The sequence below is a fragment of the Exophiala viscosa genome (genome assembly GCF_022695815.1).
Source record: "Exophiala viscosa unplaced genomic scaffold EDD37scaffold_9, whole genome shotgun sequence".
Taxonomy (NCBI): domain Eukaryota; kingdom Fungi; phylum Ascomycota; class Eurotiomycetes; order Chaetothyriales; family Herpotrichiellaceae; genus Exophiala; species Exophiala viscosa.
Window position 1 is genome coordinate 1,241,932 of NW_026944361.1, and position 24,716 is coordinate 1,266,647.

The 24,716-nt window shown below is 51.1% G+C and overlaps 8 protein-coding genes across 8 annotated transcripts; 3 read left to right on the top strand and 5 right to left on the bottom strand.

The window, feature by feature from the left end:
* Positions 1–29: 29 nt before the first annotated feature.
* On the bottom strand, positions 30–1,757 carry EDD37DRAFT_594248 (guanosine-diphosphatase; the record flags this gene model as incomplete). The annotated part of the gene is made up of 1 exon (XM_062814550.1): positions 30–1,757. One exon carries the CDS (start codon positions 1,755–1,757, stop codon positions 222–224), a length of 1,536 nt encoding a protein of 511 aa, XP_062668095.1. The 3' UTR covers positions 30–221.
* A 692-nt stretch (positions 1,758–2,449) lies between these two features.
* EDD37DRAFT_687909 (amino acid transporter) lies at positions 2,450–4,457 on the top strand (the record flags this gene model as incomplete). Its single annotated transcript, XM_062819950.1, has 7 exons — positions 2,450–2,793; positions 2,856–3,055; positions 3,106–3,347; positions 3,393–3,423; positions 3,477–3,787; positions 3,840–4,108; positions 4,164–4,457. 7 exons carry the CDS (start codon positions 2,450–2,452, stop codon positions 4,378–4,380), a joined length of 1,614 nt encoding a protein of 537 aa, XP_062668096.1. The 3' UTR covers positions 4,381–4,457.
* Positions 4,458–4,890: 433 nt separating this feature from the next.
* EDD37DRAFT_652558 (fungal-specific transcription factor domain-containing protein) lies at positions 4,891–6,818 on the top strand (the record flags this gene model as incomplete). The annotated part of the gene is made up of 3 exons (XM_062818462.1): positions 4,891–5,149; positions 5,217–5,609; positions 5,662–6,818. 3 exons carry the CDS (start codon positions 4,891–4,893, stop codon positions 6,816–6,818), a joined length of 1,809 nt encoding a protein of 602 aa, XP_062668097.1.
* Positions 6,819–7,366: 548 nt separating this feature from the next.
* Positions 7,367–9,418, top strand: EDD37DRAFT_510743 (uncharacterized protein). Its single transcript, XM_062813605.1, has one exon. It carries the CDS (start codon positions 7,497–7,499, stop codon positions 9,363–9,365), a length of 1,869 nt encoding a protein of 622 aa, XP_062668098.1. The 5' UTR covers positions 7,367–7,496; the 3' UTR covers positions 9,366–9,418.
* A 53-nt stretch (positions 9,419–9,471) lies between these two features.
* On the bottom strand, positions 9,472–11,519 carry EDD37DRAFT_594253 (4-coumarate-CoA ligase; the record flags this gene model as incomplete). The annotated part of the gene is made up of 2 exons (XM_062814551.1): positions 10,201–11,519; positions 9,472–10,114 (listed from the first exon to the last, which is right to left on the bottom strand). Exons 1-2 carry the CDS (start codon positions 11,250–11,252, stop codon positions 9,472–9,474), a joined length of 1,695 nt encoding a protein of 564 aa, XP_062668099.1. The 5' UTR covers positions 11,253–11,519.
* Positions 11,520–11,899: 380 nt separating this feature from the next.
* Positions 11,900–13,114, bottom strand: EDD37DRAFT_510762 (uncharacterized protein). Its single transcript, XM_062813606.1, has 2 exons — positions 12,879–13,114; positions 11,900–12,821 (listed from the first exon to the last, which is right to left on the bottom strand). The coding sequence occupies exons 1-2, from the start codon at positions 12,963–12,965 to the stop codon at positions 12,006–12,008; spliced, it is 903 nt and encodes a 300-aa protein (XP_062668100.1). The 5' UTR covers positions 12,966–13,114; the 3' UTR covers positions 11,900–12,005.
* A 697-nt stretch (positions 13,115–13,811) lies between these two features.
* On the bottom strand, positions 13,812–15,807 carry EDD37DRAFT_510788 (omega-6 fatty acid desaturase). The gene is made up of 2 exons (XM_062813607.1): positions 14,440–15,807; positions 13,812–14,384 (listed from the first exon to the last, which is right to left on the bottom strand). The coding sequence occupies exons 1-2, from the start codon at positions 15,455–15,457 to the stop codon at positions 13,966–13,968; spliced, it is 1,437 nt and encodes a 478-aa protein (XP_062668101.1). The 5' UTR covers positions 15,458–15,807; the 3' UTR covers positions 13,812–13,965.
* Positions 15,808–16,799: 992 nt separating this feature from the next.
* On the bottom strand, positions 16,800–21,502 carry EDD37DRAFT_684185 (uncharacterized protein; the record flags this gene model as incomplete). The annotated part of the gene is made up of 1 exon (XM_062819864.1): positions 16,800–21,502. The coding sequence occupies one exon, from the start codon at positions 21,500–21,502 to the stop codon at positions 17,249–17,251; it is 4,254 nt and encodes a 1,417-aa protein (XP_062668102.1). The 3' UTR covers positions 16,800–17,248.
* Between the last annotated feature and the right edge of the window lie 3,214 nt (positions 21,503–24,716).

The following is a 24,716-nucleotide window of genomic DNA, read 5'->3' on the forward strand; positions in this document are numbered from 1 at the left end:
GACTTGAAAAGGAAACGAACGTGCGACCAGGCTTCACCAATTTTGTACAGCTATTTACCATGGAACTGATTTTGTGCTCCTCTGGTTCCCTACGCATATTCGTAATACCTATGCCATCGAGGAAGGCGATGAAGTTGCTCGGTCGGATTCAGCCAATTGGGTCATTCCAAAGGCATGTACAAAATTGCATTGCATTCAGTTGCACTCTGTCCTACCTCACACTAGTCATAGTCTGCAATCCTGCATTCCCAACCACTTTCTTTTTCCAACAATGGCAAAGTTGCCCCAAGGCACCACCCAATCTCGTTCCCTCTGATCTTGTTCGCAGTTGTGAGCTTGCGGCTGAATGGCATTCCGTAGCCCTGATGTAGTAATGCTGACATGAATTGCAGATCGAGACACCACTCAGGCATCTCTTTCAAGCTCTGCAAGGCACCCTTAATGTGTCCGAATGCTGATCTCCACGCCTTTTCACCAGCGCAGACTTCTGAAGTGAGCTCCGTGAGCTCACCCAGTGTAAATGAATCCGGCATACCTAGCTCATGCGTACGATCATAGAAGTATGAAAAAATGTATATCTCTCCGGAGAATGAGTTCTCGAGGGACGGTTGATACACGCCATTCATTGAGCACGGCGACCTTGGGCAGGGTTTGTCCTTACCCAGGATTGCTTCCGTCAATGCTCGACAATGAGTAGAGTCGTTGTCAACAGGACCTTCCATTATTATATCGTGTTCGCCTTCCAGAGCATGGCCGGACGGCATCTGTACAGTAACCTTGGTTCTCTTTCCTGGGGGCATGCAGGTATTCGGGATTGGTTGTGATAGTCGCGACATGTTTGAGATGGCGCCCTCCTTCCAAGCGTGGTCGAGAACCATCTGATGTATCGCTTTTCGTGCAGACATCAACCCATAGCCTAGATGAGAGTGCTGATATAATTGATATTCTTGGCCCCTGAACGTCAGCTGATAGGCGGACTCGACATCTGTGACCTCAGCAGGTATGCCTTCTCCGCCTTCAACAGAGCTTTGCTCAAAGACCACTTGTGTCGAGCCTCCACCTAGGTCGAATACTGCAGCAGTCGCCGTGTCGTCTAGTCCGCCTACGTGGCCCAGGAGGTAGTTTGTGGTTATCCAGGCAAAGACACCTTCGTCTTCACCTCTCATGATTTCCACGCCGCCATTGTCGCGAGACACTACTGGAAATGGAAACTGCGTCTCTAGACGTGTCCGAACGGCTTCGAGGATCTTTAGGCTTAGGCCGTCGCCAAGGAGTCGCAGTCCTGCCGTTGCTTTCACGACGATGGGTGTACATGATTGGAACTGTTCAGGCACTGAAGATTGTGCGAACAGTAGAAGTGGATCGAGACCTCTCGCAGCTTGATTTGGATCTGTGTAAGAACTCAGGCCAGATCCTCCTGGTCTTTTCTCCGTCATCTTGAAGTACTCCTGTTCCAGTTCCGGTGTTGGTCCGCAGTTGTTGAATTTGTACACATGGACTCCGCTCCCCGTGCTTCCTGCATCAATCATGATCGTGTACTGAATCAAAGGTTTTGTAGTATCAAAGGGCCTAGTACATTGTGTCGTTGGTGGTTTCGCGGTGGTGTGGTCTGAGTCAAATCGCGCAGAGATACTGGATTTGCTCATTCCTGCTACAAACTGGTAGAGAAGAATGATCGCTACGAGCATAGTGCATGATTTGAAGCAGCGTAAACGGCTGCTTTGCGTCTTCCATGAGCTCTGAATGTACTTTGGCATTGTGGATTGGTTTGTGGAGAACTATTGCTGTTTACCTCCTTTCTAGAGTAGGGCACGGGACAATGTCGTATTGGAGTGGTTGATTAGTTTGGTGCCACCCAGTGCGAACGGGCAATGTCTTGAAGTCATGATTGACTGGACCTCATGATTTTCCGAGCTCTCCTTTTCCACAAGGTCCTGTGATATACTTCCTCTCTTGGATGTAGAGTAAACATGGAAAGTTCGAGGTAGTATTCGCCGTTTGGCTCAGCACGACCCTCTGGTGACAGATCCCGGATGCAAAAAAAAGTCCTGTATTGATTATCGTGGTGTTCAGGACGCCTTCTTGAGATCCTTACGTTTATCTGGCTTGTCTGATCCACTTATCAGGGATACGAACCCACACATAAGCCTGACCTTACTGCTTGCGTACACTTGCCGCTTTGGGACCTGGCCCCTTTGGGTAGGCTTCTCGAAATGGATTCTTCTGCGTCCACACTGTTCTTGTCAGCCCTCGAGCATTACTTTCATCCCTTGCCATGATGAGGTCTCTGCCGCCAACAGACACTCCACAGGGTTTCTTAATGGCGCCAGGGCCCATAAACTGCCCCAAATTGTCACGGAGTCGGATACTTTTGCTCCCCAAGCACGTACATCTATAATCCACGTGGGCGTACCACTCCTCCATATCGAAGGCATCAGCAGAAATTACCATGGATCCAGACAAGACCCGCAGAGAAAGCAATGCAGATGACCTCGAGCTCGAAGCCCAAGGCTACCAGCGTGCAATGCCACGGAGGTTCTCATTGTTATCACTCCTATCGCTGTCTTTTGCCCTTACAGCTAGCTGGAATGGTTTCGGAAGTGCCATTGGAACCGGCCTTGCCGAGTTTTCTGCCTCCGGCGTCCTCTGGACCCTCATCATTGCGGCCACAATGAGTTGGATCGTTTCATTGGGCATGGCAGAGCTGTCTTCTGCTTATCCAAATTCAGGAGCTCAGTATTACTGGTCCTTTCGCGTCGCAGCACCAGCGTGGGCGCCGTTCGCTTCTTACGTGTTAGTATGCTGCATTTTTCGTCAACAGCGTCACTGATACCCTTTAGGTCTGCCTGTGTCAGCACAGCTGGCTGGTGGCTTGGTAATGCTAGTGTGGCCAATTTTATTGCGGCAATGATCCTGGCCATGGTCAAGATAACCAATACCGACTACACGATTCAGCCATGGCATCAGTATCTGATATATGCTGCAATACTCTGGCTGGCAGCAGCCATCAATATTTTCGGAAGCCGCTTTGTACCCCTTTTTTCCAACTTCATCCGTACGTTAGGGGACCTGGCAAGAAAGGATTGCGTTGCTAATATGTTGCAGTGTACTTCTCCCTTGCAACGCTTGTCGCAACTATAATTACGATTCTGGGGTGTGCGGCTCCCAAGTTCCAGAAAGCCTCCTGGGTGTTTGGGGATACCACCAATTCCACCGGATGGGACAACAAAGGACTTCTTTTCATCCTATGTCTGTTGAATAACGCGTACGGATTTATGGGTACCGATGCTGGCGCTCACTTGGCTGAAGAAATACCAAACCCTATGGTCAATGTTCCCAAAGTCATCGTAAGTGCCCTTATCGATCCAAATGTCGGTCACTAAAAAGCATAGGTCATGCCGGTCTTCATCGGGCTGATCACAAGTAAGTCTACCTTGTCTTTGATTGACATTCGAGATGGTTGACATCCTTTGCAGCTTGGCCGTTTGCACTTGCTTGTTTGTTTGTCATTGTCGATGTCGAACGAGTCATTGCTCCGCCGAGCGGGATGCCCTTGATCGAGATTTATTATCAAGCCACCGGAAGCAAGGCTGCAACAATTGCGCTTTTAGCGGCCTTTGCATTCTGTTTGTTTGGCTGCGCAACTGCCAATATCGCCGGATCCAGTCGTCAGATTTGGGCCGCATCGCGAGACAATGCGTTTCCAGGATCTCGCTGGTGGTCCCAGGTGTCTCCTCGCTTCCAGATGCCACTGAATGCAGCTGTTCTTTCCGCCATGGTGACCATGGTGAGTATATCCAGGTGGCTGACGTCCAATCTCGACGCTGACGAAATGATAGTTGTACGGCCTGATTTTCCTCGGATCATCAACCGCTTTTGCATCCATGGTGGGCGCCAATATCGTCTTCATGATGACCTCCTATGTGATTCCTCAAGGGATCCTTGCTTGGAGAGGACGTGCTGCAGTCCTTCCTGAGAGGCATCTCAACCTGGGAAGATGGGGCATTGTTGTCAACGTAGTTTCATGCGTGTGGTGCGTCTTTCTAGACGTTGTAGCTTGCATCCCAGTCACGAGGCCTGTTACAACGACCAACATGAACTGGGTGAGGTGAGTAGTCTTCTTGTCGCCATAGCTTACCTTCGATCAGCTAACGTGCCTGAAGTGTTGTGATGGTTGGTATCGGCGCCTATGTTCTGATAGCCTGGTGCCTTTGGCAGCGGCATGTGTACAAAGGTCCCAGGGTAAACGTGCAGTTACAGGATCAGATCCATCGTGAGATTCTCCATCATGAAGGTCGCGAACTTACAACGACAATCTCTGGGATCGAGCTTGACGATGCGATCCATGATCTTGGCCACAAAGCGGTCAAGGCAGATTGACATGGCACTCTGGACGTCGCCTCGGGAGGGTGATACAGTTGAAGTCTTCCTTATGATATTGTATCGCAGAATGATTTGGTGATTGTTGAATTTTAAAAAGGCCGCATTAAGCTTGATATTCTTGCGCCGAAGTTAAGCAAGTTAGTTAAAGCTAGACTTGTGGATGCTGATAAGGGCACTCAGTCATGCACGACTTTCTGACCCACTATGCCTAGGGTGCCTCCGCGTCTTATCTGCGTGGCGCCTGCACTAGCCTAGGGCCTGCACTTTGCCCAGACTGCGGGCGCCTGACACCTAAAGTAGACCGAGACTCGCTATCACCCCTCTGTCGGACCTACACTTTTCGACGTCGTGATGGACCATGGTACCTCAACCTCCCGCAAAGCTCGCTCCTCAAAACATGGCAGAATTGATTGTCATACCTGTGTGGCCCGGCGACAAAAGTGCGACAGAGCACGACCACGCTGCAACAACTGTCAAAGGTCGAATAACCTCTGCGGAGGGTTCGCCATGCAACTATCCTGGCAGCCAGGGTTCTCTACGCACAGGAAGCCTGTCAAGAAGTCTATCGTGCGGCGGTCTCGCTGGGAAGGCTCCGGAGACTCATCGCGCCCACGCCAACTCGAGTTCATCGCCGAATATCCCTCAGACTTGACCGAACCCAACGGGCCGACAATCGCCGCGACGGACTCTTCAACACCAATACTTGTTGTCCACGGTGCAGAGTACGACGAGCCGTTGACGACCAACAATATCCCCCTACGTCCGAGTCAGTCTTCTCCCTCCTCCCTTTGGTCATGCATACTGCGATCCGAATCTGATTGAAAGTTTGGCAGGCCCGTTTGGAGTGGCAGCATCTCAAGATGATACCGTGACGGGCGAAGCAGACCTGTCAGTCCTTGACGAGTCGTTGTTATTCGATACGGAAGACATACCTTTGTTATTGAATGTTACGGACGCAGGCGCAAAACCTCGACCTGCTCGCAACAATGCCGCTGAAGATAAGAGCCAATGGACACCACCATCCAACAAGCACTTGACCTATCAGTACATGCCGAATGAATATGCAGATGACTTCGACGATTTTGATGGAATTTTGACCCCATTGGGCTTATCCACCCTGTCGCACAGAGACCTACGGCCATTACCATACCATTTCGTCGACGCTATTCCCCCTAACGTGCTGTACGAGTCGCCTTTCGAGCGATTGGAACCTATCTTTGAAAGATGTAGGTATCTTGACCACTTTGTCTCAAGACCATTCACGTTGACAGAAGCCAGATAACAATGAGTTTTCTGTCATCCCATTGACGTTGGACTTGCCCATGAATCCGTTCCGCTACCGTACGGAGGCCTTACAAAAGGCTGGATACTTGCTGCACGCTGTGCTAGCCTTGTCATGTCATCATACCAACAAGTTGTCCCTGACCAGTAAAGGAGATCAGCCTTCTGAAAAGGTCCTTGATCATGGTCGAACCGCGCTTCAATTGTTCCGTCAGGCTCTCAACAGCGACAATATCGCCAGAATGAGCTCCTCGTTACTCGACACGATAGTGATCCTGTTCTCCTTAGACGAGGCCTATTCACTCTTTGGAAGCTGGACGACACACTTGAGTGGCGCCTACAGCATTCTGGAACTTGGTGGCGGCGTCGAAGTGTGGACCAAGAATCCTAGAACAGTGGTTCAGGTGGCGCTTCTCACATGGTGGGATGCCGTCATAAGCTTGGTCAACAGAACACCATGCGTCTTTCCGTATGAATATTTCGTGTCGGTTCTTGCTTGCTGCGACGACCAGTTCTGGACATTTTTCGGGCTGTGTGGCTGTCCGCAGAGCCTTGCGGTCCCACTCGTCCAATTGGCACATTTAGCTGCTGAAAAGCAGAAGACAGCGTCAATGCGCTGGGTAGTATTCGATAACAGCCTCATTTCAGAGATTGAGCAATCGCTCGAAGCCTGGAATCACACTCCCTCCGGCACAGCATTTGATGATGAAGAAAGTATGCATCAGGATATGGATTGTATGCATTGTTCCGAGGCATGGCGGAACGGACTTCTCCTCTACATCTACCGTGTATTCCGGTGGGAACCCGGCGACACACCTCCGGTGCGCGTACTCAGCCGCGCCAGAGTGATTCTAGATCATGCTTGTGCATGCCGCGACGATGGGTTCGTTGCCAGACAGGCATTGCTCCCACTTTTCTTTGCTGGTTGCGAAATGGCCGATCTCTCCGCTCAAAACAGGATACGAGCACTTTGCTCTGCGTGGAATGAACGGACTCGCTACCACATGTTTGGCGGCATGGTTCCCCTGCTGGAAGAGGTCTGGAAAGCGCAAATGGCCCTTGGCCCCCAAAATGTCTGGTGGGGCCAAATCGTGGACGATAGGGCTGCAGCTAAGTCCCAGAACTCGCTTCAGATGCGTATCTGTTTTGGATGATCGCGATGTTGAATCTTCGACCCCTGACACCCACATCAGACATCTGGTATGTGAATACTTATCTCAGCATAGTATACACTCAATGAACAACCGTGGTAACAAAAGGCCAGTATTGAGATCAATACTCCGTACGTCTGTGTGGTCAGGGTGACAACAATGATGCCAGATACAGGGGACCCTGGGCAGAATTGCCCTCTTCAAAGTCTACGTTTGAAATCGAGCCACAGGGTACAGTACAAGATGTTTTGCGAGATTGAGGCCGTGCAGACGCGTCCAATTGCATCGCATTCTGCCAGCCATTCTCGCGTATCAACCATGCAGTGAGTCATTCGTCGCACAGAACATGCAGCCACAGACCACGCCATCTTTCGAAGGTGAACTACCACCCTACAGCAGCATGAACTACCTCGGATTATCATCGCTGGTTTTCAGCTTGATTGGTCACTTTCTGGTATCGTGCCTGGTGCATATTGAAATGGACCTGCCTGTAACTTGCTGGCTTCTTTTTCCAACCCAGCGAGGATGGCACTGAAGGTCTATGGCGAATGTATTGCCTACTCTGGCAGGCCCAGGTCATGAACTATTTATTCAATTGCTTTCCAGCCTCTGAGTTCTTTTCATTCTTTTGTTCCAGCCATTATCACACGTTGACGAATTGCTCAGTCCTTGAACCACATCATGGGTAAAGATCAAGATTTTGCAATTGACAGCGACATACCAGAAGCAATCAGTATCGCCCGCAGGCCGTCAAGATGGACAAGGCTCACTCGACTAATCAATGATTTGTGGATTCTTGAGATTGTGTCCCTCGCTTTCTCGGCCGTTTCACTCGGTGCTGTGGTTGTTGTTCTCCATAGATATGACGGAAAGCCTTTGCGAACATGGCCTTACACGCTCCAGATTACCACTGTCATCTCCTTCTTAGGAACAATCTGCACATCAACACTGGTCATGTCAATCACAGCTGCTCTGTCTCAGTGCAAATGGAACCTCTACACCAGAAACGAACATCCTGTCAAGCTTGCCGATTTTCAATCTCTGGATGCCGCCTCACGGGGACCTCTAGGCGCTCTTAGGCTCATCATGTCCTACCGTTGTCCAGATCTAGCTTTGATGACTGCAGCTGTGATTATTGCCGGGTTCGCGTTGGAACCCTTTGTTCAGCAAGCCGTTGATTTTCCATCTCGATTCACCCGCACGAATGTTACGGCCACGATCCCCGTTACGACCAGTTATGACGATTACGCATCTGGGGAAGACTCGATGGTCAAAACCGTGGATCTGCCCATGAAAGCAGCAATCTATGATGGCCTCTTCTACACCAATGTTTCAGCAGGTGCAGACTCGATTGCGGCACAATGCCCAACGACCAATTGCACGTTCCTACCTTACGCTACTCTTTCAATGTGCTCCAAGTGTGTCAACATAACAAATCTCATACAGCAAAACTGTAGCAGCTACGAGTATGATTGCACCTATCATCTCCCCAACGGGCTCTCGGCAAACGACGACGAGGACCCAGCAACGTACACCAATACCACCTCCGAGCTTGCCACCTCCGAGCTTGCCAACGTATCGCAATTCAGCGTTCCTTTCTCCGGGATGGGCCGTCAATCGATTGTCCCGGCGACCTTCACGGCATTTGAATGTATACTCTACCCTTGTGTGAACATCTTGACTGCCAATGTGGCTTCCGGCACACTTGTTGAAACAATTTCGGCCTCTTTGTTACCCGATTATCAGAATAGCAGCGAGATCAACTTAGATGACACGGACATAGTCTTCACCCTTCCTAATGACACACTTTCCCGGTTACAAGCTGGTAACCCCAGACAGTTCTCAGTGGCTGCAGAGTCCTGGGTCGCCTTGAAGGATTACTTATCTTCGATTTTGACCGGCTCAACGAGTGGAGATATGGGTCCTCTTAATTTCTACCCAACCGGAGATTATCAGGATGCAGCGACGGCTCTGTACACAAACTATGCTTTGAATTTGGGTCAGGGGATCACCAATCTGGCGGTCAGCATTGGGAATCAGTTTCGGCTGTATTCCCCACAGCAGTTCGCAACGGGAACGGCCTCACTCATGGAGACATACGTGAGAGTGAGATGGGCGTGGTTGCTGCTGCCAGCTGTCTTGGAGGGAGCCACTTGGATTATTTTCCTGGCAGTATGCGTCGTCACACGGAAGCGAAAGGTGCCTGCTTGGAAGGACAGTGCTCTTGCCGTCATGGCCTGGGGTGTGGACAAGACAGACCTTCGGAGACAGGCTGATGGTCTTGGGCTGGATGAACTAGAGGAGAGCGATGAGTTGGACAAGATTGCGGACCACGTCTTTGCCAGGATGGTGAAGGATGACAAGGGAAAATGGATCGGTCTGAAGATCGCGGATAGGACGGGGACATATCCGCATGCCAGAGGAATGACGAGGTCAAGGAGTATCAGACCGGAACTTGGACACCGTCTCAGTTCGCTTGGCCGAGAGAGCGAGTTTTATCTACTACAGGACCAGGGTGGTATTCGGATCAAGGATGGAAGAGGGCAATAACGAGGGCAATGCAGATATATTTTATCAAAGCCCACGGCAGGAGCATTCGTCACGCTCGACCTGTACCCTTGTACGGCTATCATGGCAACATTCTTGCATGAAGCGACTACAACCTCGCACCCTCCCCCCTCATCCTCTCCCTCGTCACATCCCTCAACTGCCTCCTCAAAATCTTGCCTGAAGGATTCTTAGGAATAACATCCACAAATTCCACCCCACCCGCCAACCGTTTATACCTCGTAACCTTCCCGTCCACAAACCTCTTAACCTCATCCTCCGTCAACTTCTGCGCACTCTCACCACCCTGTCTGACAATGAAAGCACGGGGCTTCTCATCCCCATCTTCAGTCGGCATACCAATCACCGCGGCGTCCGCGATGTCCGGGTGCTCAAGCAACAACGCCTCCAACTCCGCGGGCGCCACCTGATTACCTTTGACTTTGATAAGTTCCTTTTTACGATCCACAATGAAAAACATGCCCTGCTCATCCAGGTACGCTATATCGCCTGTCTTGAGCCATCCGTCGGATGTAAGTGTCTCGGCTGTAGCTTTGGGATTGCGCCAGTACCCTTTCATCACGTTGGGGCCACGACACCATAATTCGCCGACACTGCTGGGTCCGCGGGTCATTATTTCCTGGGTGCCGTCCTCGCTCATGATCTTGGCTTCGCAGTTGGGGTTGGGTTCGCCCACAGCAGCGGATGTCGAGATGGCGTCGAAGTCCCATCCTAGTAATGAGCATGTGCACCTGGTAGTCAAACGATGTCAATACATTGCCCCAGCACTAGTCAAAGGAGGTGATGCGTGGACAGTGGTGTATGACTAGGGACTTACTCAGTCATTCCCCACCCCTGCTTCATATTCAGTCCCGTGCCAACACGCTTCTCAATTTGTACGGAGACGTCTCTCCCCAACGGCGCGGCACCGGATCCGATGCGCTCGACTGCACTCAGATCATAATTCTCCACGGCCGGGTGTTTGGCCAACAACACGGCAATAGGCGGGACGAGCGTGAAATCAGTGATTCTAAATTTTTGGGAATACTCCAAGAACTGGATAAAGTCGAATTTGGGCATCACATATACGGGGATCTCGCGGTGAAAGCCATTGGCGACGTAATACGTCTGGCCGTAGGCGTGGTACAATGGCAAGAAACACAGCCACGAAGACCGGGCGTTTCGCTCCTCATAATCTGGCTGTAGCTTCGAGATGTGCGCTACCTGCAACGTGTTGGAGACGTAGTTCTTGTGCGTGATTTCAACGCCCTTGGGCACACCGGTCGTGCCGGAGCTGTAATTCAGGGCGAGGGTCGTGTTGGACTCCCCAGGCCCGGTCAGATCGTCCCATTGGAATGACTTGGCGTCTTCGGCTGGGGCTACAAGATCACTCCAGTACCGACAGCCTTTAAGACCCTCAGAAGGACCGTCGTAGATGTTCGCATTGTACACGAAGACACGTTCTGACGCGTCGAGGCCAGCTAGCTTGGCGGCTTCGATGCCCGTGTCGATGGATCCATCGGCGCAGAGAAGGTACGTTGCGCCACTATCTCGTAATTGATGGGCGAGTTCTCGAGCGACGAACGTCGGGTTGGCGCCGGTGAAGATACCGCCTGCGCATAGCACGCCCATGAAGACGACGGGGACGAAGAGGTCATTGCCGCTGAACAACAGGATTCGGTCGCCCTTATTGAAGTGTTTCGATCGGTGGAGGCCTAGGGCAAAACGCTGTGCCCAGAGTCGGAACTGGTCACGCGTGAGGTAGTGTGTGTCTGGCCGGGCTGCTTCTGAGAATGCCCGTTGAGAACCTAATGGATGAGTTGGCGATGTGAAGAGAAATGTCGGCAGAGAGCAGTCTGGGATGGCAACGCTCCAGCGTGATTTCGGCATGTCGAGAATGAGTCGCGAGTGTAGATAGAGGGTATGTTTGCCCGACAGGTGTCTATGATGTCAAGGCAAGCGGGCAAGTGTGTCAACGCTAGACATTAAGACAAGGTCTAAGAATAGGTACCAAAGGCAAGGTGATCGTTGAACGATGGTGGTGAGGAATGATAGTGATAATGGCAGTGTGATATTGGACATGGAGGCTATTATGCCGAGGCAATATACCACTTCCCATTTACGTACTTACATAGAGCTGAACAGCTAAGAAATGATACGAGGAAAGGGTGACATCGAGCGGGTCGAACGGTAAGCGACTATCAGTGGCCAATCAGTGGTAAGACACAGGTCTTGCGGGCGTACTGCTAGGTCTAGCTCTCAGCTCTCCTGCAGTGAGCATCCATCTACTGTAGATATCTCTACTTAGTAGTAACTGCCGGGGAGATGTTGTGGGGAAAATAGGCATGGAGGAGCCGTTGGACGAATTGATGTGAGATGGAAGCCAAAGTGCCGAGGCAGTTAGAGGTTGATTCCTAGAAATACCCGGTTGAGAGGAAGGTGACCCGAAGACAAGGCTGCGTCACATGAGATGTGCTTAATAAGCGAGGCTGTGATTTCGATATCGATATCGTTGTCAATGGACGAGGAACAACTATCACACAATCTAGTACATATTATTCCCGTCACTATGTACGCACAATACAGCCAGTCCGCCGCCGCTATGCAGATATGAAAACAACCCCGGTGCAAATCATGCCCCCTTCATTCGTACTTCCCACCCGGAGCCAGCCTATGCTTTTCATACAGCTCATTAGGATCCCGTCCCAATCTACCGGCACTGCTTCTCAACTTCCCACTCCTGGCATCCACAAGAGGTGAAATCCACTGGTCATCGACCGTCCCACCGATCGACTTATCCCCCTTTCTGACATACGTCGTCGCGCCAAGCAACGTCGGCTGGAAATTGACATAAATAGCCTCCCAGGACTTGCGGTCGACCTCGAACATTTCGTGCAAAATCCCAATATGGTCATTCTGCTTGATCGTCTTGTTCCACCAGTCCCAAGTCTTCATGTGGACTGGACCGTAGGCGAAGTCGTGCAGATCCTTGGTGGACCGCCAGTACGAGGGGTACAGGAGTTCAGTGGCGCCATTCTTGTCGGTGCTGTGCCACACGGAGGCCCCCAAAAAGCCGTTCTCGGGAGCGTGGTCCTCGAGATCTTTGAACATCTCCTGCAAGCCGTCACCGACTTGTTTGACGTTCGGGGCGAAAAGGCCCAGGGGATGATTGACTTTGGCGCCGAGCATGAAGGCGACGACTTTTTCTTCTGCGGGTTCCTGATGGAAGTTGCCGTCTTCATCGGGGATCTGCGGCGACACGCGGTGCAAAATGGCTTCGTCGAGGTACGGGTTCCTCTTCCAGCCGTAGGTGATGGCTAGACTGTCTGCTAGGCGTGCGCCGAGGATGAGTATGGCTGGGAGCATGGCGTAGAAGCGAGGAATAATGAAAAGGACCAGTGACTGGAGGAGTGCTCCTATGAGCAGCAGTGTTGTGAGGTGAAAATTCTGGCGGAGGGACTGTTGGTAGAGTTAGTATCCTTTACAAGAGACAACAGTGGGCTGGTATGCACTTACATTGACAAATGCCTGAGCTGGTTTTTGCCAATTGACCTGTGCCCTGGGTCTCTTAGTCGATGGTGTAAGGTAGCTGCGGAATGCCATTATCTGTGATGAAGTATTGTATATTGTATAGTCGAGGCTTGAAAGATGTTGTTGTCTTATAGTAGACTTGGATAGGCGCGCTGATGTATGAACCAACCTTTGCAACAAACACTCACTGCCCGTTCTTATATATTCAACTCCCAGTAGTATACGCCTACCGTGGTCGCGTTACCTACCGGTGGTTCGCGGAGCACTTTAGCACCCGGAGCGCGCACGTAGAGCAAGGCTATGCTCCGGCAATGGGTGAGATATGCTTCAACATGAGATAGCGCACGATAAAGCGGAGGATACGACGGGCAATGCATCCTCAGTCACGCCAGCTGCGAGTACTGTGTGAAGAAGATCGTAGTGGTCGGCTCTCGTTTTCTCGTCCGCAAGTAGTAGTCATCGTGCGAGAGCCACGTAAGATGGTTTTAAGGCCGTACTACTTAGTAGTCAAGAGGCCAAAAAGGCGGGGAAGAATTGAACCGTTTGCAATTGGAAAGAGTACAGGTGATCTTCAATCGGGAACCAGGTGCGGCCGTACTGCTTCAGGTGTTCCCCAAGACCATATCATTCTGCGAACGAATGAGACAAAGCCAGATTGTCACAGTAGAAAGTCTTTCTGCACGTCGAGTCAGATGTTCTGTTCCTGGATCCCAGGATGTTGTCTCACCCTTAATGCAGGACCAGCACGTACACGTCAAACATGAGCGAATAGAGTACCCGAAACATATTGCATGAGCCACGCCATTACACAAGATTTGCGAGGGCCCTGTTCCGGGCTTGCCGCCGCTGAGTATCATACCATATTTGTTGATATATAAATCTCGGCATCAAGCTAAGAGAAGGGTATCTTGTCTATCTGTACCTCGTTCACTGAAATTGATGTCTACTGTCTTGCGGCTTTCTTTCTTTTCTCTGACCTCGAACATGTCTAATTGAAAAACCAGAACTCCCGGTGGACTCCGCCAGCAAAAGACGCAGCAAGATGCAAACATGTCATTCCAACCGGTAAGATTTATGACGAGGCAGGCTTCCCCACCTTCGCAGGAGGGAGACCCAAGCCATTGCGGTTGCGGAAGAACATGACACCAGCGTCCTCGCCGGAAGCACCGTCCATGGGTTCAACCCACTCACACCATCTCATCGATTTATACATGCTCTTCAAGAACCCGATAGGGCCACCCTCGGTATCACTGCGGTAGTGACGACCCATGACCTTCCTGATAGCGTCACTGGCCTCGTCGGCGTGATAGAAGGGAATGGTGCTGACGTAGTGGTGCAGAACATGGGTCTCGACGATTCCGTGAAGGAGCTGTCGTCCGATGAAACCGAACTCGCGGTCGATTGTGGCAGCCGCACCACGGGTGTATGTCCAGGATTCGCCAGTGTAGTGAGGTAGAGAGGGATCGGTGTGTTGCAGGAAGGTAATGGCCACTGTTAAGAGAGTCAGCAAAATGAGAGAATTGTAAAACTGGAGGACGCTACTCACCAAGCCAGTGGTTGACCCAGAGATATGGTGCAAGATACCACACGAACAAGTTGGAGAAGCCGTAAGTTCTACCAACCAAGAAGAGGATGCTAGCGGTGATGAAAAGACCGAGATCACTCAGGGCAATCAACTTGGCATCCTTTGCTTCATACAATGGGCTGTTGGGGTCGAAGTGGTTGACACCGCCACCAAATCCGTTGTGCTTGCCTACACCACGGCCTTCGCGCTGAACTTCGTGCTTGTTGTGGCCTGTAACGTTGGTGAATAGGTACATGGGCCATCCTCCAATTTGTTGAGTGATCAAGTGGATGGCGGTGGCGATGGGAGTCTCCTCGGTGAGCTCGTCAAGCTGATGAAGCAGGTATCCCCGTTTGGTGGCCCATTCTTCTTTTGTCGATGGAACAAACACCATGTCTCGTTCCATGTTGCCGGTGGCTTTGTGATGCTTGCCGTGGGAGATCTTCCAAGAGAAATATGGCACCAGGAGAGCCGAGTGGCAGAACCAGCCGACTGTGTCGTTCAAGACCTTGCTTGGAGAGAACGATTGATGTCCACATTCATGGGCCAACACCCACAGACCAGTACCAAACAGACCCTGCACCACGGTGTACAAAAACCAGAGACCAGCTCTTAGCGGTGTGGACGGGATGTTCTCGGGAGTGACGAAGCGGTTGAAGAGGTAGAAGGTGGTTGCTAGCGAAACAACATCTCGGGCAACATAGTAAAGACCGGTGGCAGCAGAGCGTTCGAAACAGTGCTTGGGAATAGCCTTGTGGATGTCGCTGACGGTGTAGTCGGGGATCTCAAACGTGTTGCCATATGTGTCCACGAGCTGCTTTTTTCCCGCCGACGACTTCTGGACAACGGCATCTTCGGAGGCGAGAGAGGACAAGGAGGTGGAAGAAGGAGACGATCTCGGGCTGTCCAGAGGCGAGATGTTGGCTGAAGAGACTGGTGTGGAATCGGTGGTTGCCATTCGGCGGAGGGCTGCCTCGTTGGGAAGGGCGGTTGTGGCCATGGTCCTTAAGATGTGTGAAGGACTGGAAATGAAGGAGCTGTGAGATGTCGGTGAGGTGGTGGTGCCAAAATAGTGTTGGGACGCGGGAACACAGTCAGACCTGAGGGAGTGCAGCTCAGGTGCTAGATAGCGAGGCGAAGCTTGTTGACCTGTGAAGGAGAGTCGTTCGAACGACAGAGAGAGACACACAACACAAGCAGCAGACAAAGTGAAGGAGAGGACGAGCTGCAAGATAAAAACGCGGCAAGGAATGTTAATATTGTAGGAGTTGGTCTTGGTGGTCTTGGTGGTGGTGGCAGCTCTCACCAAACTCACTTGGGGATCGAATGTTTTAGTGGAGGCCCCTCCATACAAAGTCCACCTGCGCAGGGGCAGCAAAGAAAAAAAATCTTGGTGCGACGAGATGCAATGAAACCCACCGCCGTGGGAAATCTCAACAAAGTCCGAAAAAGGCACCTAGACTAAATTCAGGGACCGCCATTCAGCGTTAAGCAAGGCACGGCAGGGGTCAATGTCAATATTCTAGGCGCTGCCGAGAGCTGCGACCACCAAACTCATACGGAGCGGGCTCCGAACAAGTCCTCGGCTGGGCACACATAATCATCAGCATGACCACCTCACTGCGGTCTTGCTCCATAGCTGGAGTCGCCGATCAAGGCCGAAGGCTGAATGTACAGAGAATTAAAAACTCATCCTATCGATGACCATCACGATATCTCACTCTCATCACCCGAGATTGTGTTACAGATCATCTGCTCGATACAGTCAGGCAACATCTACTGAAGGCATTTCAACAACGGTGTTGAGCACAGTACGAGTTATAATACGGATGGAGTACGGAGACAGTCGTATCCATCGTTGAACAGTGAGCCGCCACTTCTAGGCATCGACGTCGATCCTAGAGAGACGCCATCTAGCGGTGTAGGAGTTGGTCACGGCTCCGCAAAAGAAATCATCGTCAAGAACAGACTGCCGCTGTGGACGTTGTGGACCAGCATGTGGTGCTTTTCGTTCTTCACCCCCATCCCTAATAAAGCCTCGGCTGGGTCCCTCTTCGTCGCATGATTGACAGAGTTGTGGTCGTTGGGCCCCTGTCGTCGATCCAAAGATAAGCTGTGCATTCGACAACGTTGTCAATGATGGTCGGCTGCGAGTAACGGGAAGCATTTCGAGCACATGCTGAACCCTCTCGTCGCAACTCGTTGGACGGAACGGCCTTCAATCACCAATCGACGTTCGTTTGGGTGACATGTGCATAATTCGTAAAGCTGAGGCTGAAAGAACACATGCTGATGCTGCGCACGGAAGTCCATATTCACGGACGATCTCAGGCTGACTGAACCTCGGTCACATGAAGATCCTTCAATAGCATCCCTGGTCACAGTACAGGGGCCAGATGCTGGTCAACTCTGATAAGTACCTCAGATTGCGCTGCGAGTCAGAGAATACCGCCGAGGTGGGTTCGGAGATCCCACGAAAACGATTTTGTTGGGGAAGGCGAGAAAATGAGCTAAGGGTCATCCTTGCCGCCCAAATGTCGTCAGAGACAGCCCGCGCCCCTTGGCTGGCCAGTGGCCGTTCGATTGACAGGGTCTAGGGTGCTCGGTTCGTGCCGCGACCCTGTGGATTGGAGAAAGAAAGCTCGCAGGACTTCTGGAAGCTCGAAAGGCATTCTTCGATGCCACTCGTCTGTGGCTGCTGCAGATTCGAACCTGCAGGTCATGCACGTGAGAAATGTCCATCTTGACAGGGGATGGAGATCTTCAAGATCACAGTTTTTGATTTATATCCTCACCCAAATTCTTCACGGCGTGCACTCGCTATCAGGCGTCCCGAACCTCCGTCCGGCAGTCTTCCAGACACCTCGACAGTGGTACTCTGTATATCTGAGCTGATGTGGATGCTGCGACCGTGCATCGGATTGTGAACTTCACTTGCCACATCTGTCCACGCATCTTCATTACCGCTGCTTTGCTTTTGCTTCCTACACTTGACCGACACAGAAGGCAGGAGCGCATGCCCTTGGTGTTGGGGAAATAGAATGACCGGAATGCGGAGGGGGTCCCTGGTCAGTGTCACAATCCCTTTCCGCTTGCCTCCCACCAGCCATGAATCCGACGTAGCTATCTCAAAAGATACTTCCACATTCTTTTCCCTTGTGTTTGCCAAACTCATCGTTAGATCAGCTAGGATAGGCTGCCCCAACGTGGCTGTAGGTGTCGCCATGTTCAAGCCTTTGACTTCCAAGCATGCTGCAACAAGAACAGGGTGAGACGATATGTCAACATGAAGTCTAAGCTGGCGTTGAATAGTTTTCATGGTGGAGAATTTGATTGTCGACGTCTGCGAATGCCAATCGCTGAGCCATTCTTCGATGGAGGTCCTGGTATTTCGTTCGAATGCACACAATACAGAGCTCCAATTCATAACGTCCATGTTCCAGATTTCCACTTCCTGTGTTAGAGCTGCTACTTCCAGATCTTGCTCGGTCCACGATGTTCGAACAGTTTTCAGAAGGTGGCATAGCAATAATCGGGCGGCAAAACGATAAGGTGTCTTCAAGAATGCCGTTGCAAATGTCTCCTCAAGGGTGGACAAGATGAGATCATCCATAGATTGGAAGTGGACACAAAGAGTCATCCTTTGCGAGGCAGTGATTGAGCTTTCAAGCTTTGGAATGAGTCGCACAGTCCAAGTGGCAGGTTGCTTGGGAAACACCACCTGCGAGCCCCCAAAGTCACCACCGGTAGCGGTTTCGTATGCTGCAGTTTCAGCTATTTGGCAGTCTATCAGGTGCAGAGGCACAAGTGTGGATGGACTGATGCTAAATCGTGAATACATGCAGGTGCTCCTGAAAATATCTTGCACGTTCACCGCAACGGGCAATAGGACGCTGACGATAGCCGTGCCATAAAGCGTATATGTGCCTTGTTCGGTCTGGTAGCTGGCATCAACTCGAATGGTGGCGGTTGGTTCGGATTGGACTTCCATTGTGTATGGAATTTCAATCCGGCTTGTAGTATCGGCCTCCATGTCGTCGAAAATGATAACCTGGGCATCGCCTTCTCTTGCAGTTCGTAACGAAGTTGCAGCACCTTTATCATCTAATGACTTTGTCTCATGAATATTGAGCCTAAGCCCAGCTGTTGCTGTCTTCAGCCGTATTCTGCCTTGGCTGATCTTGTTACGTCCGGGCAGGATCTGCATCAGAATTCGCCGCGTTTCACCTAGATGTATGACTGGAGCGTGGCTGAGTTTGATCTCAAATGTTTCGTGGAAAGGGTAGACGAGGATTGGGACAACCGGCGACCTATCAGTGGGTGTCTCGTCCATCTGCGCAGGGTTGTCATGGTGCGTGGCGCGAAAGTGATGCAAAAGCCTTAGATTACCAATGCTGATCTCGACTTCATCAGGGATATACCAACCATGTGTTGTCACCGCCGTTACAAGCATAACGTTTGTATCAATTGATTCTATGCAAACATCCTTGGACAGCTTCAAGGAGATGAAACGGGGTTCATTCCCATCCTGTGAAGTGAGCCGTAGTTTGGCATCGCTGATAGGCGGTGTGCTTGTGCCAGATGACGTTCGAATGGTGAAAGAGAGCATGAACCCATCTTCTCCTTCTCGTTGAGTGATAGTGCTGGCAACGCCAAGAATGTCGAATAAAGCTGACAGAGAAAAGGTCATTGGTTTCATGGCATGTGCCACTTCGAAAAGTCGGTCCTGGAAAAGCTGATATGTAGGTTGGAATTTCTCTAGCCTTGCACCAAAATGGCCTTCTGAAGCGCAATGCAGACACGCAATGATACAACGAGCGTACTCACTTGGTCTGTCAAGATGTTTTAAACAATCGGCGTAGATCAGCAGCAGATGGCCATCTGACGGACGATAGGAGACTTGCGGCAATTGTCCCAGAATGCTATGCAAGTACCTTGCTGCGACAGTATAGTTGTTCTGCGAATATTCCAGTTCCACGAGATCTGTCAGAACCTGTTGCGCAGTCGTATTGCTCCTGCTTCCCGCAATGACACGATAAGCCAAGACCGAGAGCATTGCATACATGTTCAGGGAAGCAGACTTCGATGACGCAGCTGTCTGTAGAGTGTTCGAAGCAATGCCTGCCAGCAGATCTGGATGGACTTTTGCCGTTTGATCTTCCTCGTCTTCATGGTTTTCGTGGTGGTTGACGTTCTGCCCATTGACTTCTGTACTTTCTGCGCGCCTATCTCTGTTCAATGCATCACGTTTCATCTGACTGAGCCATGGCCGTACTGCTTCGAGACTTGCCATGGCGTTCCGCGCCATGATGGCAAGTTTGGAGGCCCATAAAGCCAACAATTCGGACCCCGGACGCGTGAAAGTAAGCTGTCGTGGGAATACTTCTTCGGGAATGACAGAGATTCTTTTGTGAGGCCCATGAGAACGCTCTCGTGAAGGCGAGCCAGAATCGAGAGCCAGTGACATTCTGTTGAGATGGTTTCGAGCATCGGAAAGTTCGTTTGACTTGCTGCCAGGCATTCGTGAAAGCTCAACGGAATCGAGTGACAGCCATTCCGTGCCGTATTCCGCATCTAAACCCAAGACTGGCAGAACCTGACTCAAGATCTGCATCGCAGCGCGCCATTCGAACGTAGAGACAATATTACCTGTCACTGTACGCTGGGTATGTAACTCCTTCAGAGTCAACCCCTCTTGACCTCCCCACGCACTATAAAGCTCAAGCCGCAAACTACGAGCTGCCAAGTTGATGAAGCTTATGGCACGCTCGGTCAGATCCGCGAAAGCAGTAATATTGGCACTCGAGATAGTCTTTCCAGAGGACTTTGTAAGCTCCTGACGTCCTTGCCTGAGCAAAATGTCCATCTCGCGGGTGAAGAGGTAGATGCGCAGATCCAAGGCTGAGACATCATTGGACAGAATCAGATCCAGATATTTCTTCCTCTCGACATCAAAAGGAAAGTCGGGACGGTCGGCATTCAGGATATTGGAGGGGTTCAAGATTGTCTCGGGTTTAGTTTTTGGCAACGTAGCACTTTCAGAACCTAATGCCGCACGCAAAAGGCTTTTGGATTCCCTCGAGAAGTCGAGGAGGGCACCGCTATCGTCACGGTCGCCTCCTTGAGCTTGTTCATTCACCAAGGTGTCCAAGCCCAGCGATAGCTCGTCGTAGACCGCCAAAGCATCGTCAAGCAAACCCACACTTTCAAAGCCTTTCGCCAACCCTTCTTTGAGAACGAAAAATGTGCAGAAATTCCAGCCGGGCAAATTTCGTTGATTATGTCTTTCGCGGATGTCCGTCTCATACTGGGCCACTCGAGCATCAAAGGAGCGGAGTATGCACGCTTTCAGGCTTTCGGTCAAGTCCTGCCACTGTTCTTCCAGCTCGGCAGGAGTGAGTGGAGTTGTTCTATCGCCCGGATCCAAGAGACGAACTTGAGCAACACGATTGATTGACGACTTGGAGCCACTGCTGAAGTCGGCTCTTAATTTGTCGAATATGGTAGACGAGCTCTTGCCCGACCATTTTGATTTGCTGTTGACGCTGTCGGTGCTATCTGTTGTCTCCAAGGAAATATGTTTTGACGACTTTGGCTGACTGGCTGCCGGAGTATTTGGCAATACCACATGCAGAATCAGCCATTCAAACGCATCGTGATCCTCCTGGGCCCTATTCGAGGACTTGCCGTCCCCGGCTGGTGTTTGCGATTTAACCCATTGGCGCACTTCTTTCCTGACCTTTTCTTTGTATGTCTCCTTGTCGTCACAACGCAATATGTAAAGTTTCACATACGGTGTTTCTCGTAAACCTGGGATCTGATGTCTGCGAGCACTGCCCTGAGATCCTGTAGATTTGTCCTCCTTCTGAAGCGATATGTTCAGACTCGGAATGGATCGAAGGGGACGATTTGGAGATTTCCAGTGCAGATTTCGCAGGGGAGCTCTGGCGGAGAGGCGGGGTTCGAGGCTATCGTATAGGCTGTTGGGATCAACACACTGTATGATCACTTTTGAACCGGAAGGTGTTTGCTCGATTCCGTCCATGGTAGAGGGAGGGGACGCTCGAGTTGGGATTGACTGAGGGGACTCATCGTGCTCACGAGTCTCTCAATATGATGTTGATGTGACTGGAGGCTAACAATCGCATAATAAAAGCGAAAGGTGTGGCCCTCTACAACAAGACTCCGGCGCGCATCGTAGGATTGTGGCCTACAAGAGATACGTCTGGTCTATAAACGAAGTCATTCAAGCACGGCAAAACACGGTCGATATGCGCAACCGTAGCTAGGCACAATGGCGGTACGGTGAGTCTGAGGTAACAATATGGCGGAGTCAGGAACACGCGAATCAGGCATCAGGCCTTCCTTCCTCCTTTCAACTCTCGTCCGACTTCTACTCAACCTTTGGTTCACTTGTAGGCCACATCAATGTGAGAGTCACAACGTTTCATATTCCACGTTTTACAGTGTCATTCTGAGTCGGTATGAGTCACCTTGAATCTTGGTCTTCCATGCTCTTTACGTCCAGATGATCTATAAAGCTCCTCCAGTTCCTCTGCTTCAGTCTCGGTAGGTCACACCTCAAGGTACAGGTTTCCAGTACTTTAGCACCGCCCTTCATTTATCACACTCAGACTCCTCCGCGAAGTAACTACTGTCCCTCATTATTTGTTCATTATCATCTTCAATCTTCCTCGCCACTTTTCCCTTGACGTGGAGGCTTTGCTGTCGTTTCTGATTCCGAATCAACATGGCGTCTTCCACTGCTCTACCGGAGACCCTGCGTTCCGTGACATCTACCAAGATCCAGGAACTCAAGAGACAACGAGAGCAGTACGAAGCTGGCAAGACACAGATTCTTGACGAAGCGAACCGCTGCAAGGACAATCTCAAACGTACAAAGACCTTACTCCATGGAGCCTGCCAACAAGCTGGAATTCCGATCATGAAGGACGACTGTTCCAAGTCCGAGAACCTGGGCTCCTCCAACATGTCCCACAGACGTCGCAACCAGCAACTGTTGTTGCGACAAGCCGAGACGGATCCCGCCTTCGCGCCTAGCCTGATCCGGGGCATCCAGAATGAGTTGCTGGAGCACTTTGATCTCAAAAGTGTCCGGCATGAACATGCTCAGTTCTTCTCGGAGCTCGTCACCGAATGGCTCTCAGGCTCTGAACAGCCACAATCACAGGTGTCTGCAGAAGATGTCATCGAGGGATCCTCCTCCTTTGAGTCTGTGGGTCGAAAGGAAATGCACGAACAGCGGGCAGAATGGGAATCGATTGTTTTCAGCCAATCCAACGTAGACCAGTCGCGCGTCCAGAAGTACCTTCAAGACCTGTTCGAAACGGATCCTGCCATATCTGGTCCGTGCGAAATCATAAGAAAAGCTACCACAACCATATGCGATACCCTTTGGCGCGATGCCTCCCTCTTCGACTCAGCTTATCTGAAGGTTGTGATCCAAGGTGTCCTGCAAACGGATCTTCTGTCTGCGGAAAAGGCCGACATCCTCAAATCATTCGAAAGAAACAAGGATGTACTTCAAGAAGTAGTTGACGTGCTCAACATGAGGATGGCATCACTGGAGAATTGGCAATGGTCCACAACGAACGGAGCAATCACGGTGCAGCAACGTCGACAACTGAATGGCAAATACCGAGTCTTTATGGATGAGGATGTCCTTGACGCGCTATTGCTACATGCCATTGGAATGAAATGGGCTGTTCATTTTAAAAGTTGCTTCACAGGATTCTTCAAGTCTCGTGCTTGGAGGACGCCGGGCAAATACCTTCCAAGGATCGACCAAGATCGGCGTGTCTACTTCCTTGATGGTGATGCTGATCTTTCCGACAGTGTGGAAGCCAGGAGACGCCGGCAATACGAGGAGGACTACTTTCTGACACAGCTGCCGGAAGAGGAGGAGGAGGGTACACGTGCGTATGGAGATGAGGAAGACGACGCCTCAACTTCGATACGCAGAAGTCCAGTCGAGACCAAGCAAAGCCTTCTTCATCTGCTTGTCACCGAAGCTCTCATAGCTCGACACCTCCGTCCTGGGGTGCCTCACGCTGTCATTCGCTCCGACTTCAAGTGGTTCGGTCCGTCACTTCCGCATGACACGATTCTCACCGTCTTGGAATTCTTCGGCGTATCTGAGACTTGGCTGGAATTTTTCCGAGTGTTCTTGCAAGCCCCGATACGCTTCCTTCAGGACGGTCCGGAAGGTCAGGTGCAAATTCGACAGAGAGGTGTCCCAATGTCTCATGCTTTAAGCGATGTCTTTGGCGAAGCCATTATGTTTGTGATGGACTTCGCAGTCAACAGAGCCACTGAAAGCTACCTCTATCGCTTGCACGATGACTTCTGGTTTTGGGGAACAGAAAGTCTGTGCGCGCACGGCTGGGAGGCCATGACCAAGTTTGGCTCGACTTTTGGTATCGAGTTCAACCTGGAAAAGACTGGATCTGTGATCTTCGACCAAGCCACCGTCGCGAAGCCAGAGAGTGATTTGGATACCGAGGATAACGAGGATGATCACGAAGCGAGCCTCACTCACACGACCCAGTTGCCGAAGGTAAAGGTTAGCTTACCGCCGAGTCGTGAAGCTAGGTTACCGAAGGGTGAAGTTAGATGGGGCTTTTTGCGTCTAGACGCCGCCAGAACTCGGTTCGTCCTCGATCAGGGTATGGTTGACGAGCACATTACGGAACTTCGGCGACAGTTGGCCCATTGTACCTCGATTTTCTCCTACGTCCAGGCTTACAATGCATACCTCGCTCGATTCTTCAGCAACAACTTCGGCAAACCTTCGTTCGCATTTGGTCGAGAGCACATCGACAGCATGATCGACACATTCGCACGAATCCAGCGGGCAATGTTTCCGGAAGGGTCCGTTACTGACCACCTTGCGGCTTTGGCCAAGGACAAATTTGGTATCCATGACATTCCAGATGGCGTCTGGTATTGGCCTGTCCAGATGGGTGGCCTGGAGCTCCGCAACCCCATGGTGTCGCTATATGGAGTAAGGGAGAACATGCGCAAATCAGCCCAAGACATCCTGGCCAGTGAACTCGCGGCAGATGAAGTACTGTACTTGTCCAACAAGTCCACCTTCGAGCGGAAGACCAGCACCGAGCTTCGAAGAGCCCGCGCCCTCGCTGGGATTGGCGAGATTGGGGATGAATTCATGTCCAAAGATGAATACATGATGTACCGAGAGGCGAGATCTGCTTACCTTGGACGTGCATACAATATGC

Excerpts from the sequence above, each read along its gene's own strand:
- EDD37DRAFT_510788 (XM_062813607.1), bottom strand. The coding sequence starts at position 15,457 with ATGGCCACAACCGCCCTTCCCAACGAGGCAGCCCTCCGCCGAATGGCA. Across the intron at positions 14,385-14,439 it reads CTGGGTCAACCACTGGCTTG|TGGCCATTACCTTCCTGCAA; the intron begins GTGAGTAGCGTC and ends CTCTCTTAACAG.
- EDD37DRAFT_510743 (XM_062813605.1), top strand. The coding sequence starts at position 7,497 with ATGGGTAAAGATCAAGATTTTGCAATTGACAGCGACATACCAGAAGCA.
- EDD37DRAFT_510762 (XM_062813606.1), bottom strand. The coding sequence starts at position 12,965 with ATGGCATTCCGCAGCTACCTTACACCATCGACTAAGAGACCCAGGGCA. Across the intron at positions 12,822-12,878 it reads CAGCTCAGGCATTTGTCAAT|TCCCTCCGCCAGAATTTTCA; the intron begins GTAAGTGCATAC and ends CTCTACCAACAG.